This window comes from Daphnia carinata, chromosome 7 (genome assembly GCF_022539665.2).
Source record: "Daphnia carinata strain CSIRO-1 chromosome 7, CSIRO_AGI_Dcar_HiC_V3, whole genome shotgun sequence".
NCBI lineage: Eukaryota > Metazoa > Arthropoda > Branchiopoda > Diplostraca > Daphniidae > Daphnia > Daphnia carinata.
In genome coordinates this window covers 7,998,786-8,014,184 of record NC_081337.1, presented here as the reverse complement: position 1 = coordinate 8,014,184, position 15,399 = coordinate 7,998,786, and the positions used below count along the sequence as shown (strand labels likewise).

The 15,399-nt window shown below is 42.8% G+C and overlaps 1 protein-coding gene across 3 annotated transcripts; it reads left to right on the top strand.

Moving 5' to 3' along the window:
- The first annotated feature begins 4,648 nt into the window (after positions 1–4,648).
- LOC130686471 (box A-binding factor-like) lies at positions 4,649–15,257 on the top strand. 3 transcript variants are annotated; one of them, XM_059496208.1, is made up of 10 exons: positions 4,649–6,459; positions 9,487–9,559; positions 9,656–9,696; positions 10,456–10,677; positions 10,750–11,995; positions 12,073–12,160; positions 12,235–12,553; positions 12,614–12,896; positions 13,157–13,408; positions 13,539–15,257. In XM_059496208.1, the coding sequence occupies exons 1-10, from the start codon at positions 5,088–5,090 to the stop codon at positions 13,546–13,548; spliced, it is 3,906 nt and encodes a 1,301-aa protein (XP_059352191.1). In that variant the 5' UTR covers positions 4,649–5,087; the 3' UTR covers positions 13,549–15,257. The 3 variants fall into 3 exon arrangements, with proteins under 3 accessions (XP_059352191.1, XP_059352192.1, XP_057365596.1); XM_059496209.1 differs by having other exon boundaries at positions 13,520–15,257; XM_057509613.2 differs by lacking the exon at positions 13,539–15,257 and having other exon boundaries at positions 13,157–13,503.
- The last annotated feature ends 142 nt before the right edge of the window (positions 15,258–15,399 follow it).

Here is a 15,399-nt window from a genome sequence, read left to right as displayed (position 1 = left end):
AAAAAGGGAAACCAGATAATAAAAGAGATAGAGAGAAAAAACGTTTTGATTTTGGCAGCAAAGAATTTTCTTTTCGTCCCTTCATTTTCTACCCCACAAGAAAGAAGCGTTGGGGTATTCCCTCAGTAAAACGGAATCGAGTGTGGGGGGGGGGGGGTTAGAGGTTCTCTATTCAATGAAGAAGATCCTTCAGTGGGTCCGATCTGTAAGGATATATACCTTGACAGATCATTTGCCAAGAGACGAATGATGTTGCTACCACTCTATACGTAGGCCATGGATGCTCCCTTCTTTTCAAAGAGATATTTAATAGCTGAGCCCTGTGCTACTAGCACATGAGACAAGGCAGTGGCAAACATCCAGGTTGAAATCGGTCTTCCTTTTCATTGTATAGCTCAAGTATATTAACCAGTACGTTTGCTTTTTACGTAACACCGAGTTCAACAGTCAAAACATGATCAGCAACTTCATCAATTGAAAGGCGAGGATTAAAACAAGCGATTTTGACCCATCTTTTTGCTCGTGCTTTTCACTATCGTCTTCAATGTATTGATTGTGAAAGATCATTTAACAGCAAGCACAGATAGAAAAAAGCGCGTTTGCCCCCACACACGAACGGGGTTCGACATGTAATCATCTTTGGTTGTGTATGTCAAAAAGATTGATGGACAAATCGACCTTTAACCATTAATTTTTAGCTTCGTCTCTTCGAAGAAAATTGCGATGCTTTAAGATTTGTCTTCAATTTGAGCATCGAGATCTCGTCCAATTAAAAACGAATCATCATCACACAAATAACTTTTTGTCAGTGTGCCAATAAGCTTTTTTTTTCAATTAGAGAGAAATGAAAATCAAATCAAAATGAGCTCTGAAAATTGCTAACTCAATTTCATTTGGAACCCTGCTCAATGAGGTGTAACAGCCGGTTGGGTGATATTTTTCTCCAACTTCTGGTACATAATTGTTCCATAAATCGCTATTATTAAAAAATAAAAAGGACCTGCCCCACTTGCAGCACATTATAGGCCTAGATTGTATTCACCCATTATTAGAACATTTTCTCGCTAGCCTTGTTTCCAATTCACTTCAAACGAATCAATTGGAAAGCCTCCAACACCCTCAATATGACATCCACAAAAACCAGTTAGGCTGTCGCAATTATATTTGTAATGGCTTTTTCTTCTTCTTACTATTATGCAGAGGTGTACTGCTTGGGTTATCAACTCAATACCGATTGGGGATATCTAACACACACCCCTAGAAAACCTTCTATTCCGCGTGTTTTTGTGGATTTCGGTTGCTGTGAACGATTTTTCAAAGAGATATCCCTCATTTGTAGCTCGGGGCGATCCGTGGCAACCGCGCTGGAACGCTCTGCTGGCGGACAGAAGGGAGTTCTGATATTAAACGTGATCGCTTCAAATCAAGGACAAAGAGAATAAAAAAAAATCTTAAAAGATGATTCACTTTTGTTTCTAGTCAATCGACTGGCCATCGTATTTCGATTTTCTACGTTTGTCTCCTCTGGCTTCTATTGATATATTACACAAGTATTAACTTAGTCGTAGATTGTCTAGCAAGGGGAAAAATGTTATGAGTCGCAATATGAAGAAGGACTTCAGACACGTTACCACGGAGACTGTGATCAGCACCAACCCTTCCTGACTGCCCACTCTTTCTTATCCTTATTGTTCAAGATTTAATACAAGGCCATGCTGGCTGTAATGTACAGATCTACCTGTAATAGTAGTTTCTAAAAAAAACGGCCATATGTAATCGTTTTCAGATTGGAATGTCGTAATAAAAAGAGACACAATCTTGGCCGCATTCCCAACAAGCTGTCCAGCATGTGATTTTAAATCCTGCCACCAATCCTTTTACTTTAAAAACCTATCGAGTCGGTGACACAGAAAAACAAAAGAAACTACCTGGAGGGACCAAAAAAAAATCACTTTTACATTATTTTTTCAAACAAAATTTCATTTAAAAAAAAGAAAAGCGAAAAATACAGGAAAAAAAGGGAATCGATTTCTGCCAGTGCAGTGTCTACGCGTCACTATGGCACCAGGGCGTTCAGTAACGCCAAGCTCGACATTTCGTCCTGGCACGTCAATTGGGAACGTCATCGTCATGTTAATGATCATGATGATGATTGCTCTATACTAATTCTACCATAGTATCACGACACAATCAAATGGAAGACCGGGTGGACCATAGGTTCAACGGCATGTGGCCTACTACTCTCTAGACCCCTCCCCCCACCTCAATGTGCGTCGGCTTTCCGAAATAGAAACGATCGAGAGAGAAAAAAAAGGTCCCTTTTTATGAGACGCAATCAGTATATAGGTACAAATACGAACAAAAAAAATAAGATCATTATCTGTTGCTTTTTTTTCCCCCTAATTTAAAACCAAAGGAGGAATGAATTTGTTATTGCTGTTCAACCGTTACATTTGTGTTTTTGTACGCAGCATAGATTCGGACAATCGACCCTTTGCGCTTTCCAACTATTAAAAGAAGCGAGCTATACAATCCTGGCCCCGCGTTTGATTGGACCCTGATGGCCGGAGCTAGAGGGAAGAAAACGGGGGAATGAAGCAAAGGCCTGGGCTCATTACAATCAAACTAGTGCTCCCGCGATACTAGATGCAAGAGTGTAAGCAGCCTTAAAACCTAAACATGTATAGAGAGCTTTGACTGGAACGAATGCGCCTCAAGCTTTTTTATCAATTAGTAAAAGGCCTCCTAGGCCTTCGCTGTCCGGGCTAGCCATATAATCTAACAATTCAAAGTCGAGCAAGAAGGGAGAAAAAGAAAAAAAAAACAGACAGCCCATCAGACCGATCGACCCCTATAGGCCTATAATACTAGACAAAAACCTATAACTAAGCGTAACGATAGCATTTACGTGCAAAAGAACAGTATCAAGAAGATTGGGAATAATAAATTTTCGGCAAAAAAATAAAGGACAACGAGAAAAAAAAAAATGAGATCACCAATTCCCCACTATTATAGATATATCCTCTTGGTCAAAACTTGCTGGCCGTCGGGATATGTTTGGAGCCTAACTGGATCTCTCGTCACCCGACTAAAAACGAGAAAGTCGATTTATAGAAACATTTTTTTTTCTTGTTCTGTTCTTTTTCCCCATCCTTATGTGATTCGGACCCTCCCGTCCGACATTGGCCATCTCCCGGGACTTTTCTTTCACGTTTTTTTTTTCTATTTGATGATATTTCATCTTACTTTCTATGTACAACATATAAGGAATAAGCGATTTGTGATGATACTTGTAACAGAGATAGTCAGCATTTCTTACCCAGCTCTCCTATTACTTCATTTCACCTAAAAAAAAAAAATGTGGAGGGGTAGTGGGTTTTTTACGTTGCGACTTGGTAATCTAAACATGTCGCCCACACCCGGAAAAAAAAACACACCCGTGACGATGAATTGATATTGGGTATTGATATAATCTGATTCCTTATATATACATAGAGACGCCTATAGATACTAGTATAGGAGTCTAAAAGGCGGGACCAAATGCGTTTGGAGATTTCCCGCCGGGACTCTGAATCAGTGCCGACATGGCAACATGCTGCTGCCGTTTTCCCAACCCCTCCCGCCATCCCCCTCAAAAAAATATATATATCCGGTGAAACTAGCCCTTGCCAACATTTGCCAGCACAGAGAGAAACAAGACACCACTGGCTAAAGGATCTATAGCCCATACATTTAGTGCTGAGCTATTGGATGTATACGATCCAAGCTGGATGGTTCCCCGCGCTGCCCTTCAATTTCGATTCTTTCCTTCGTATGACACCATAGACGTCGACATATAGCTTTTCGTGATTAGTATGTGATGTGTCGTCTTCTTTTGGGAGGTTTACTATGGGTCTCTGTAGTGTCTTTATATACATACACCTCTCTTTGTCTCGCAAATGGTGAGCATCTCTTCCCCCCAGATCAGACGTAACGACAAAAACGATGGATGATGTTCAATTGATTGAACGACGTGCATCAACTGAGGAGCCTGTGAGCAAAGCAAACAAGAGAAAAGGATTCTACATTTCGATATCATTTTTCACCCTATAAAATTTTAGTCGATAAGATTCAAAGTATCTCTTGATGGGGGGGGGGCAACGAGTACGCACGTGTTTAGTAGTAAGCATATCGTGTCTGTGATGGCTCCGTCCTTGGCCTCGCTTGTTCCTTCTCTGATGTCTTCTCACCGAAAATGCAGTGAGATCGACAGCCAGCAGTCATCGATTCTCCAATTAGAGGTTCCCTTTCCTTCTCCTTGGAGCTGTGCTGCTCATCCTATCCTTTTTGCTCTTACACATTCATCCATCATTTAAGAGACCCATTCAAAAAACAAAAAAATTCGTGTCATGTGTCTCCCCACTCGGATGGATTGGGTGGCTGGTTTGCTCAGTTGTTTTGAGCTGATCTTTTCTAGACTATCCACCCTCGTGTTCAGCAGCTCAATAAGAGTCTAGAATCCCTTTTATAAAATTTAAAACGCGCGCCAATAATAGTTTCTTTTGAAACCAAAAAGATGTTTAAAACCCACTACTCAAAAATTAACCTTTTCTACATTTTTTAGGTTACAGCAAAAAATAAAAGCAAGAATTCCAGGAGAAGAAAAAAAAGATAACATCAGCCTCGGTGTACCGTGGCATCACAAGAAATGTTGAATTGCTCTAAGCCAGCTTCCAACTACTGATCGGTTGATATACCAAAGAAAACGAGGGGAAAAAAGCTGGACCTCAATAACAAGACAATTGGCTCTACGTCTGTAGAGTAGGGAACGTTACGAGTGTGAAAACGGGCTGAGGGTGAATCCGAATAAAAAACAAAAAAAAAAGGGGCCTAAACAAAAGCTCGAGTCATTCTTTCCCTCGTTTTTGCTCGCTGGATCCCTAGGATCGACATCAACGCGATAGCACCGGACAAAAGAAAAAAAAGATATTTTTGATTTCCAAGGATCAGCTGGACGTGGATACGATAGACTTAAAAGAAGAGGGGAAAAAAAGACGCTCGTGCAAGAGTGTCGTAGAGCGAGATTTGAATGTCTCACGGGAGGGAGGATGGAAAGCGTCGCTGACGACAGTAGCGCAATCGGCAAAGTCTTTGGACGTCGTTCACTTCAGCTATTGACTTTGCAAGCAGCCGGTAGTACCAGCGCACCATCATCGACTTCTTCTTCTTGTTCCTCATCATCCAACTCATCCTCTTCGTCTTTACAGTGTCAACACAGCGACGAATCCACACCAACTGTCACCGTCGCTCACGAACTTCAAAACTTGCTCAAGATCGACACACGGTGCAGGTCGACCGAGTACAACAACAACAACAGGTTGATCACAAACAGATCCGAAGATCGAATTATAAACAATTCAATCATGTCTTCCTATCACGGAGGGGAAGAGATGTTGGCTTCTTCGACGGGCGTCCATCGTGGACCGACCCGCCCCGAAGGCGAAGAGTCGACAGTTGCATCTAAAATGGGTCAACACGATCAACACGACGCCGACCTCACCAACAACAATCAGAGGGACGTCCTGATCCGTTCGTCCTATCACCACCATCACCAGCAAGAGCAACAACAACAACACCAAGAGCAGCAACAACAACAACATCAGGATCCGTCCTACGTCAAAAAAGAGGATCACCTCTTCTCGTCCTCTTGTCTCTACACAGAGTCGTTGGCAGCAGCCGCAGCGGCCGTGGCGGCCGCAGCAGCTGCTGGTGTCAAACAAGAAGATCTTCATCACCACCACCACCATCAGCAACATCAACAACAACACGGAAACAACAATAGCAGTAACTACGTCAAGTTGGAACAATCTGCCGAGCAATTGCATCAATTGCAGCAGCAACAACAACAGCATCAACAACAATCAACCGGGCATGACATTCACGCAAGTCTTTATCATTCCGCTTTATACGCTGGACCCGTCTACGGGTCCGGCGGCTCCGCAACGTCCGCAATGAGTCACCAGACGGGCTACGTCGATTTCGGACGGCCTGAATTGACTGACCATTACTCGGCTTTACAAAAGTTAAGCTGCTCATTCCCTCCGCCGAGTGGGCCTCCGCCTACGCTGGATTGCGGACCCATCAGCCGAGCGAATTCGGTGGTACAACAACAACAACTATCATCAACCGATTGCTTGCAACAGCAAACGGCTACAACAATCAACAACAGTGCGACGGGAAGCAGCAGCGGCTACCGGATGATGAGTCCATCGGCTGCTGCAGCGGCCGCCGCCGCCGCAGTGGCAGCCATGTCTACCCCGCTATACGCCATGTCGTCATTGGGCTATTCAGATTGGGGCACGGCCAGCACGGGAGCCATAACCTCTTCCTCATCGGGAACGGCACCGACAGTTGGCAGTGCCAACAGTTCCAGCAGTCATCGGACCAGTTCCTCATCAAATTCAACGCCTCTAACCAAAGGTAAAGTAAAAACCCATTTGCCTAGTTAACTATTCAATAAGAATGGCGAAGAAATTATCAAATGAAAATAGTTAGAATTTGAAAAACACAAAAAAAGGGGGAGGATGTAATAAAAACTGTTGGCTAAGAGGATTCATGGCATTGGAGAGGGGCTGAAACTCTTAGCAAGCGTGTTGATGAGATTGATTTCATTCGTAGAGAAATAGACGAAAGAAGGAGATGCTGCGGTGAATATTCAACAAGGAGAGCCTTGTCGGTGTTTGGGGTTTTATATGTCTCTATCTATGTGTAACAGTAGCAAAGCGGAAAAGCAATCCGTTCTGTCTACACACGGAGGTGGCTGGGCTTAATATGTGGGAGAGAGAGAGTTGCCCGCTGCAAATGCTAATGACCCTGGCGGCTAAATACACACAGACACACACGCAGCGAAGAGAATCGACCAAGAGGCCCTCTCTCTCCCTGAACAGATGGCACGTGCAATTAATGACGACCGTGAAGCTGCTGGCTGAAGCTGCCGGCACAGCAAGCAAATAGTAATAGCAAAAGCGTCTATTTTTATTTCCCGTCTCAAAGTGTAAAAGAGAAAATACTGCCTCTCTATCCAAGAGTTGTGTGTTGATGTTGCAAAGCCCCACTCTAGGGCGTGTTCCACCCCTTTTCCCGTCTCACTCCCATTTTTTTTTATTTATTCTGCCATTTTGATGAGGGAGCGGCCACACACCACCTCATAGAAACCACCGGTTAGTTAAGGAGAACTCGAGTGTACAAATATATACAAAAGATAGAGAGATCCCACTTCATTAATTCCCAGGCAGTGGTGTACGTATAGCCTATACACGTACTCCTTGAAGCTCTTTCCTTTTAAGAACATTTAGAAAACCAGATGGTCTAATCCTTGGATAACAATCAAAACACACGAGCTAATGGATGACATTTAAAGCTTTTCCTTCCTTGAGTATCCGCATGTAATTATGAGGATTTTATTCGTACGGGATAAGTAAATTTAGCAAATCAACAACAAGTGCGGATTTGTGTGAATTTGGCCAACATGATCCGCAGAGGTACTGGATTATAAAGTGCTACACAAGTATCGGCATCGTAGCCAAGTTTTACAAATCATTAGCAAGAAACGCAGAGGGCAAGAAAAGCGGGATTTAAAAAGCAATGTTGCGTTGAGGCGGGAAGTTTAAAACCGAATATTTTAAGCAAATAATCAAACAATAAGATATTGTCATATTATGAAAGCATAGTGATTTTGTTTTAACGTTTGGCGCTACTATTGAATTTTTCATTTGACACGTGACACTCCCCTGAAGAAACACCGACCAATTCAATCCCCCCCCCCTATCCACCCTGATATTTATCCAATAAAATAATCACGAACAAAATGGAGGACACTTTCGGTGAAGCAAAAAAAAAATGTAATTCATAAATTACATTGATTTTTTTTTTTTCAAAAGATAAACCCGCTATGTCTTGTTCTTCTCTACTGGACTTGAGGGGGAAGGGTGAGAGGGTCAAGCCTGATAGAAACTGGGCCAAAGGCGAGACATGGTTTGCTGAAAGCTATTGAGAAGAACGCGAAAGGGGACGAGGGCGATTTAGCCTCAAGACAAAACACGACATTACCCGTACAGAATAGCTTTTCACAAATGCGTTCGATTCACGTCCATCTGCTCACGCTTTTTTCTTTAGTGTCCCTTGCCGTCCCTCGTGGCAACTGACAAAATGTGTCAATCAAACGGCGGCACCCCCTCTACATCCACCCCACTCCCTTACATCCCTGCCTCTAAACTGAAAACGCCCCTATACGTAACACAGTAATTGATTTTCAAATGTTTCAATCGCGCTCAGCAATAAATTAATTTTTTTATTCGCAATTTAATTAAAACGCGAAATCCATCACCAGTTGAATGCTTTAAATGTTATCACACCTCTTTTCATACGATTTCGAGTCGTGTCTTGATGACGGATCAAAAGGGAAAAAAAGCCCACGCAATTTACGTCTTTCCGGTATTACTTTGCAATGCCGTCGTGTCATGCCGCATTTAGAAATTGAACGCGTCCTATAAGAAGACTGGCGGGCACTCATTAGCGACGGTAGGCCTCGATCAATAATACACACCTCATACAGTTGCGTCTTCCTCCCAAGAGCATATCTTCACGCAACACGATTGAACGACGCCTCAATTCACAAACACATTCAGCTCCCCCACCCCCTTTTTTCAAATGAGTTTGGAGGGGATTTTTCTAAAGCTCTACTGATTTTTCAAAAAAAAAATTTAAATCTCCCGCCCGCGCTCGGAGGGGTAAAGAGCAAACGTGAGGGTAATATGTGAGCTGTCTGATGAGGATGGCCGAAGGGGTGGTAGCCTTTGATTTTGAGGCCAGCAACTACCAAACATCATCACAAATGGCATCAGTGCGCACGAGAACGCTAATGAAGAGGATAAATATAGAGCAAAGCTCAATTAGCTCTGCGCTCTATGAACGTTGTACAATCCCAAATACTTGAGTGAAAAGGACGCCCTTAGGTAGAAACAAAAGAAGAACGGGAAAGTTTTTTTTTTCGTCAATGAAAAGCCCGTCAATACGCTGCAGTTTTCACGAAAAAAAGTTGAATATTCACGTCATCTAAGTAACGTTCACAACACACTAAGTTCCATTAATAACATCGCCCCGATGTCCAACTAGATGAATGACATCGTTAAATAGGTTCACAGATATTTTGATAATTGCAATATATCTGAAATTCTATTCCGGTCCTGAATCGCTTGAATTGGGAAACTGAAATATTTACCGAGTATCAAGAACTTTAGAAAAAAATAAAACTTTGTGAACAAGCAAAAGTCAAGCAAAGGCGTAGGTTTTCACGGACTAGAACGTACACGATATTCTGGGCAAGGTGCGGACAAGAAATGGTTTTTCAAAATTTATAAACAAAAAAAAACAAAAAATAGGAAATGCGGTTCGTACCTCCTTAACATTTCATTCAAAATCTTTTTTTCCTCTCTAAATGTTATGCAGATACAAACAAATGTCCAACGCCGGGATGCAGCGGCCAGGGTCACGTGACCGGACTTTACACCCATCACCGGAGGTAATTTAAAACAAAATTTAAAACAAATCTATGTGTACAAATCATTCATTTGTTTCTCTCTTTTTTTTTCTTTTTTAATAATTTCAAACTGTGCAGCCTATCGGGATGCCCCAGGAAGGATAAAGTCACGCCTGAAAGTAAGTCGACGCAATGAACGAGTGGGGGACTCTGTCGTAGGGTAGCAGTCACTATCCCGAATGATGATGTCTACAATAAGTCACCGATTTGCGCCGACAAAAAAAAACTCTTTTCATTTCTGCTTCTCTGTTCACCAACTAAAAGAAATCATTCTTTCAAGTTAGCGATTAATTTATTTCCTATACTGTATATTAAGCGATAGAGACTCGAGAGTCTGTGAGTTGTGCAACGGTCGTTATTCATCATCGCGTGTAATAATAAAAACGCGCCCAGACTTCGGCCGAAAACTTTTGAATGACCCGCGGGCTGTTGCAGTGGAACTACTCGCCTTTTAATACCCAAGAGTTTTCAAACAAAACCAACCGAACCCGAAAAAGAGAAAGAAAAGAGAGCAACTAGCTCATTAGAAAATTGTTTCATCCGCTCAGGTCGTTTCATCCCTTTAAAAAAAAAAGCTCCTCATTCTCCAACCCGCTTCTTCTTTTGTACACACGGCTTTTGAGAACGACCAAAAATGGCGAATCAAATGGAACCCGCAACATACGGGAAAAATCTCACGGCAGATTGCGCACTTAACAAAACAAAAACTGTTGGAAAAAAATTGCATCAAGAAAAAAATAAAAAAAAACTTTGATAGAAGCAAATACGAAACCAGTTGCCGAACCTTAACAATAGAGTTTTAAAAAATTACTTAAAGAAAATAGTAAAAAAAATTTGGGGGAAAAGAATCTAAAAAAAAAAAAATTTGTTTGCAACAGTATTAGCCATGCACGAAACTATCGTCAAATGCCCGACGCCAGGCTGCACGGGACGGGGACACGTTAGCAGCGGTAGGACATCGCACAGGAGTCTGTCTGGCTGTCCGTTAGCGGCCGCTGTTCGACAAAGTAATAGGAATAGACAGCGCTTATCACAACCCTCATCCAGCAGCAGCGGCGCATCGGCCATCGCAACTTTGACAGTCAGTCACAAAAATTCTGGTCAGTATTTTTTTAAAATTTATTACAAAAGAAAAATTCAATAAAAAATGATTTTGATGTGTGCGTAAAAAGGCGGAAGCAAAAATGGAAGCGCTGATTTAAGTTCATCGATTATCAGCAAATCATTGACGTCCGCAAGCCAACAACATATGGGAGGTCAACTTGCGACCACGCCCAGTCCAGTCAGTCCGCCCTACCACCATCACCAACATTCGCATCTAAGCCATTCGATTTCGACGCCCACCCATCAACAAAATCAGGCCCTTCATCAGGTATTGTCAGGTCGCATCGGACTGAGCGGATCAAATAACAAACGGAATAGCGATGGAAGGAGCAATAGCGATTGCAACGATAACTTGACAAGCGGCGGATTGGTCGACTCGTCCTACAGCGGAATTTCTCAAACGCACCCGCACATCACCTCGGTCACCAATGCAAAAAAGAGCCGAAGAGCTAGCGATTTGATGATGATGGATCACGTTAGCAGCGGCAGCCATCATCACCTGAAGTCCTCCGTCGACGGCAATAGTTCCTGCCGCTCTACTCCGCTCACGCCCCTCTCCTCTAAATCCGGCGGAAGTCAAGACGGCAGTTCCAGTCCTGGAAACGGCGCTTCTCCTTCCTTGTTCCACCAACAATCGTCGTCCTTCCGAACACCTTCAGCCATGATGAGTGGCATGATGATGGCCGGGAGTAGCGTCAACGATCCTACGTCCGTAACGGCCTATCATCAAACTGCTCCCACGGCCTACTACCAGCAACCTTACTATCACCACTTGTACCCTAATCCACACCACCAACCCCACCACCATCACCATCCTGGATATTATCAAACGACTCATCATCATCACCACCAAGGATGGACGACAGACTTCACGGCTGGACTGCACCATCACCACCATCCGGGAGCTTCCGTCGTTCCGCCAGTTCCCATGGCCCTACCACCCTCTGCTGTTATAAGTAGCGCAACCACAATAACCCCTGCAGTAGCAGCGGTAGCGACCGCTTATCAACATTCGTTTCCCTTAACACCCGACGGTAGTTGCGGCAATCCGGCCGGAACGGCGGCTGGAGAAAACGTTACGGGTAGTAATAGCGGGGGAGTAACGTCGTCTGCTATTTACGAAACAAACGCATTGCAAAATAACAAGGGCAATAATAAAGATTCTATGGGATCCGATGATCACAATCAGCAACGACAACAAGAATCTTACAGCGCTATTCAAGCAGACGGCGTGGCCGGAGTGGATAATGGCCAAGGCTTGATCCAGCAACAATCAGAAAGCGGAGACCACCACGCCCCGTCTTATTACACAAAGTATGCAAAATTCTTTCTTTCGGTAGTTATAAAAAAAAATTAATTCTCTATATGCGATTTTTTTTTTAACTTCAAAGTGTCGGAAATGCATTCACACCGTGCAGTACAGCCATCAACTTATCGGTGAAATGCAGTTTAGAAGCGCCTCCATCAACAATCAACGGAGTAAGTTTCATTCAAAATATTTCAAATGCCATAAAAAAAAAATAGAAAAATTTAATTTTCGGTGTTTAAAACAGTCGGAAAATGGGGATTACAACGGGCAAAATAGCAGCGATCCCTATACGATCACCGTGCAACAACACAAAGAGACAAAATTGAACAGCAGTTTACAGCCAGAAGAGCAAACTGATCCGTTAGATTTTTCCTGCGGAGGCGGATCGAATAGCGACGAATTGATCCAGCAACAACAACACAGCGAAAACACGGACGTCTACATTGGCGACACAGCATCGGCTGCAGCGGCCAAAGCAGCGGCACATTCCTACGCTTTCGGGCGGCCGTTACACGCCGATTATTCTGCCGCCGAACGCTCTTTCTATTACCGCGACACGTTGGGTACCGACAGAATTCATTCAATTTAATCAATATTCAGTTATTTACGTTAAAATCTGTTAGGCTACAATGGATCTCAAACTGCCGTGTCTTATAACGGATACGGAGGCTCAAATGGACCCGATCCCGCAGCCTATCAATGTTCCAATTTCGCAAACGGAAACGACACCCATTTCCAATACGGTGGAGTTGGAGGGAGCCCTGTAGCGACACCAGCGTCACCTATGTTAACATCTGCCTGTTACACGCATCCGGTAAGGGTAGCAACCACCGCTGGATCGACAACGGCATCCCTGATTTTCGGCGTTTCGTCGTCGGCTCATGATAAATCCAGCGACTCGTCGTCGTAAGTTCTCTCCCCCCCCCCCCCTTGTCAAGCTCATTTCGCAATCTCGTCTTCTAGCTTCATCAACTATTGATAGCTTAGTTTTCCCTCTTTGCTGATCTCTTGTGCGTTCATTTGATCCGGATTGGGACACTGCACGTTTGTTTGTTTTTTTTCCGACGGGAGAATCTTTACAAATCCGGCTTATCATTGTTTATTATTAAACACCTTATCGACTACAACCCAAATAATTCCATTAAATAAAAAAAAACCCAAAAAAGGCTCTGCATCTTACGCGGTGGATCTTCGGAAAACGGAAAAATGGCAATGTTGGCAGCCAATGCGGCAACAGCTACCGGTATGACGCAAAATCAAGAATTGAAATGCCCGACGCTTGGGTGCGACGGTTCGGGTCACACGACGGGAAACTACGCCACCCACCGCACCCTGTCAGGCTGTCCACGGGCCAGCGCAGCCGGAACAAATAGCAGAACAAGGACTAGCACTAGGGACACCAGCACCGAGCCGTTACGGTGAGGCAAATTGTTTTGTTTAGGTAAATTTCGATTTTAAAAACATTCAAATCGAAATTTACAAAACCGATTTCCATAGCTTCGAATAGTTGTTTTCTTAACTTTAAACAGGTGATTGCGCTGTCGACAGATGGCTCTAACCAGGTGATATATAATTAACCGCTTTTACCCGCCGAGTTTCCAAGAGAAAACCTGCTGTCCTCATGCACGAAAAAATGATTCTCTATCCTCGTGATGCCATCTAGCGACCGCTGTTCAATGCACATCTTTGTGACGAAGTTTCAGAGGACGGACAAATTCGTAAGAAACTCGGAACAAAAAGCCTTCGCGCTCAACAACCGACAAAAGTGCATTCGGATCAACAAAAGAACAACGCAAATAATGGAAGCGGAAGATTTGGCAAGTGAATGACTGTTGCGTAAAAATAGGCGCTTGCAAATGTACAATAGAAACGAAAACAAGTATTTCCACATCTCAAGTTGCTCCATGACAACCCCGCTATTATTCAACAGACGACAAAGCGAGCTGTGTACCTATACAAAACAGGCCGCTCGTACCCAGAAAACAGAAAAACGCAATCGGGAAATATTCAAGCCCACAACAACCAGAATGCAATACTACACCAAAAACATAAACACGGTCAACAAGGTGTTTTGGGACAGGTCGACATTACTCAGGCTTCATATCCAACCTGTTTCAAGCACAATTGCATTCACTACTACACATGCACAGGCTGGCTGTCCATTGTCCATTCATCCGATCCCACTTTCAAAGTCAATCTTTTATCAAATAAAACGCGCGTTTTTCAGACTGCTGATGCAAAAAAAGAAGAAAATCATCTACATCTGTTTTTGTTTTGTGCATAACCAAGACCCCAGTTAAAAAGTATGTCGTGCATACAGTACAGATATATAGACATATATCCAAAAACCTTCTGTCAATTGTCGTCACTCTGAAAATGTTATTTGTGTTACATGGCCAAACAATTTCCCACTAACTAGTCACTGACTTTTTAAAAACCCATTTGTTTGATTTTCCTACTACTAGAATTTCTAGTCAAAAATTCGATTTAGTCCTAAAGCAAAACGACGCCATTTGCTTTCAGTCACTTTCCCAACAAATGTAAAAATAAAAGCACAAAAAAGTACTGAATGACCTTCAACCAACAGAAATAAACATGGTGGACAGAAAAAAAAGAAAAAAACGAAAGAAAAAAAAGGCAAACATGGAAATTTTCTCCGGTGAAATGTGTTAATTGTATCAAGGGGCATTTTCAAGCGATGGAATCGCTATTCATTTTTTATGTCCCCCAACCTCAACGATGTTTTAATGGAAATTGAAAAATTTCTTTCTGTTTTTTTTTCTGTGATTATCTGTGCACGCTATCTGTATTTTGGCGGGAAACTGAAATGGCCAATGTTCCTTCCCCTCACCCCGAACTAATATGGCACGTGTAACGTCGTTTGTTCTGATTGATAGGTGTCCATTCCCAGCCGAAAACAAAGATATTCAAATTTCTCAGTCACTTGTTAATCCCTTGATTTCTCTTTGTTTTATCTTCAACCCCCAAACATGAGATTCCCCTGTTGTTCAATGGCTCTTTTACACCCCTTGATTCAGTTTACGTGAAACAAAAAGAAAAAAAAAAGATGTCAGAAAAATTGCGACCTTTGTTCGGTGTGTTAACCTTGTTGTGTCTTGTTTACAATATGGTTCGAATGGTGTTCTTTCCTTTGTCTCCTCAAAAATTGATCTCTGGTTCTTGACGTTCGAAAAACATAGAATTCGACTTCATTTAATCAAGTTTGTGTGTGAGAGAATGAAAATAAACGTTACTGAATTTCCTCAATACTAATCTCAATCTAGTTTGCTAGCCGATTGTAACATTTTCCCGCCTTTTTTCAATTACATGTAATTTAACGGAGTACGCCTAATCATAGACCGCACGTACATTCGACACAAGCTAAGGACTGATTCGCCTAAGGTATTGA

Bases quoted from the DNA above. Each gene is read 5' to 3' on its own strand.
- LOC130686471 (XM_059496208.1), top strand. From the start codon at position 5,088: ATGGAAAGCGTCGCTGACGACAGTAGCGCAATCGGCAAAGTCTTTGGA. The intron at 9,560-9,655 runs GTAATTTAAAAC...CAAACTGTGCAG, and splicing joins CTTTACACCCATCACCGGAG to CCTATCGGGATGCCCCAGGA. The intron at 10,678-10,749 runs GTCAGTATTTTT...GTGCGTAAAAAG, and splicing joins AGTCAGTCACAAAAATTCTG to GCGGAAGCAAAAATGGAAGC.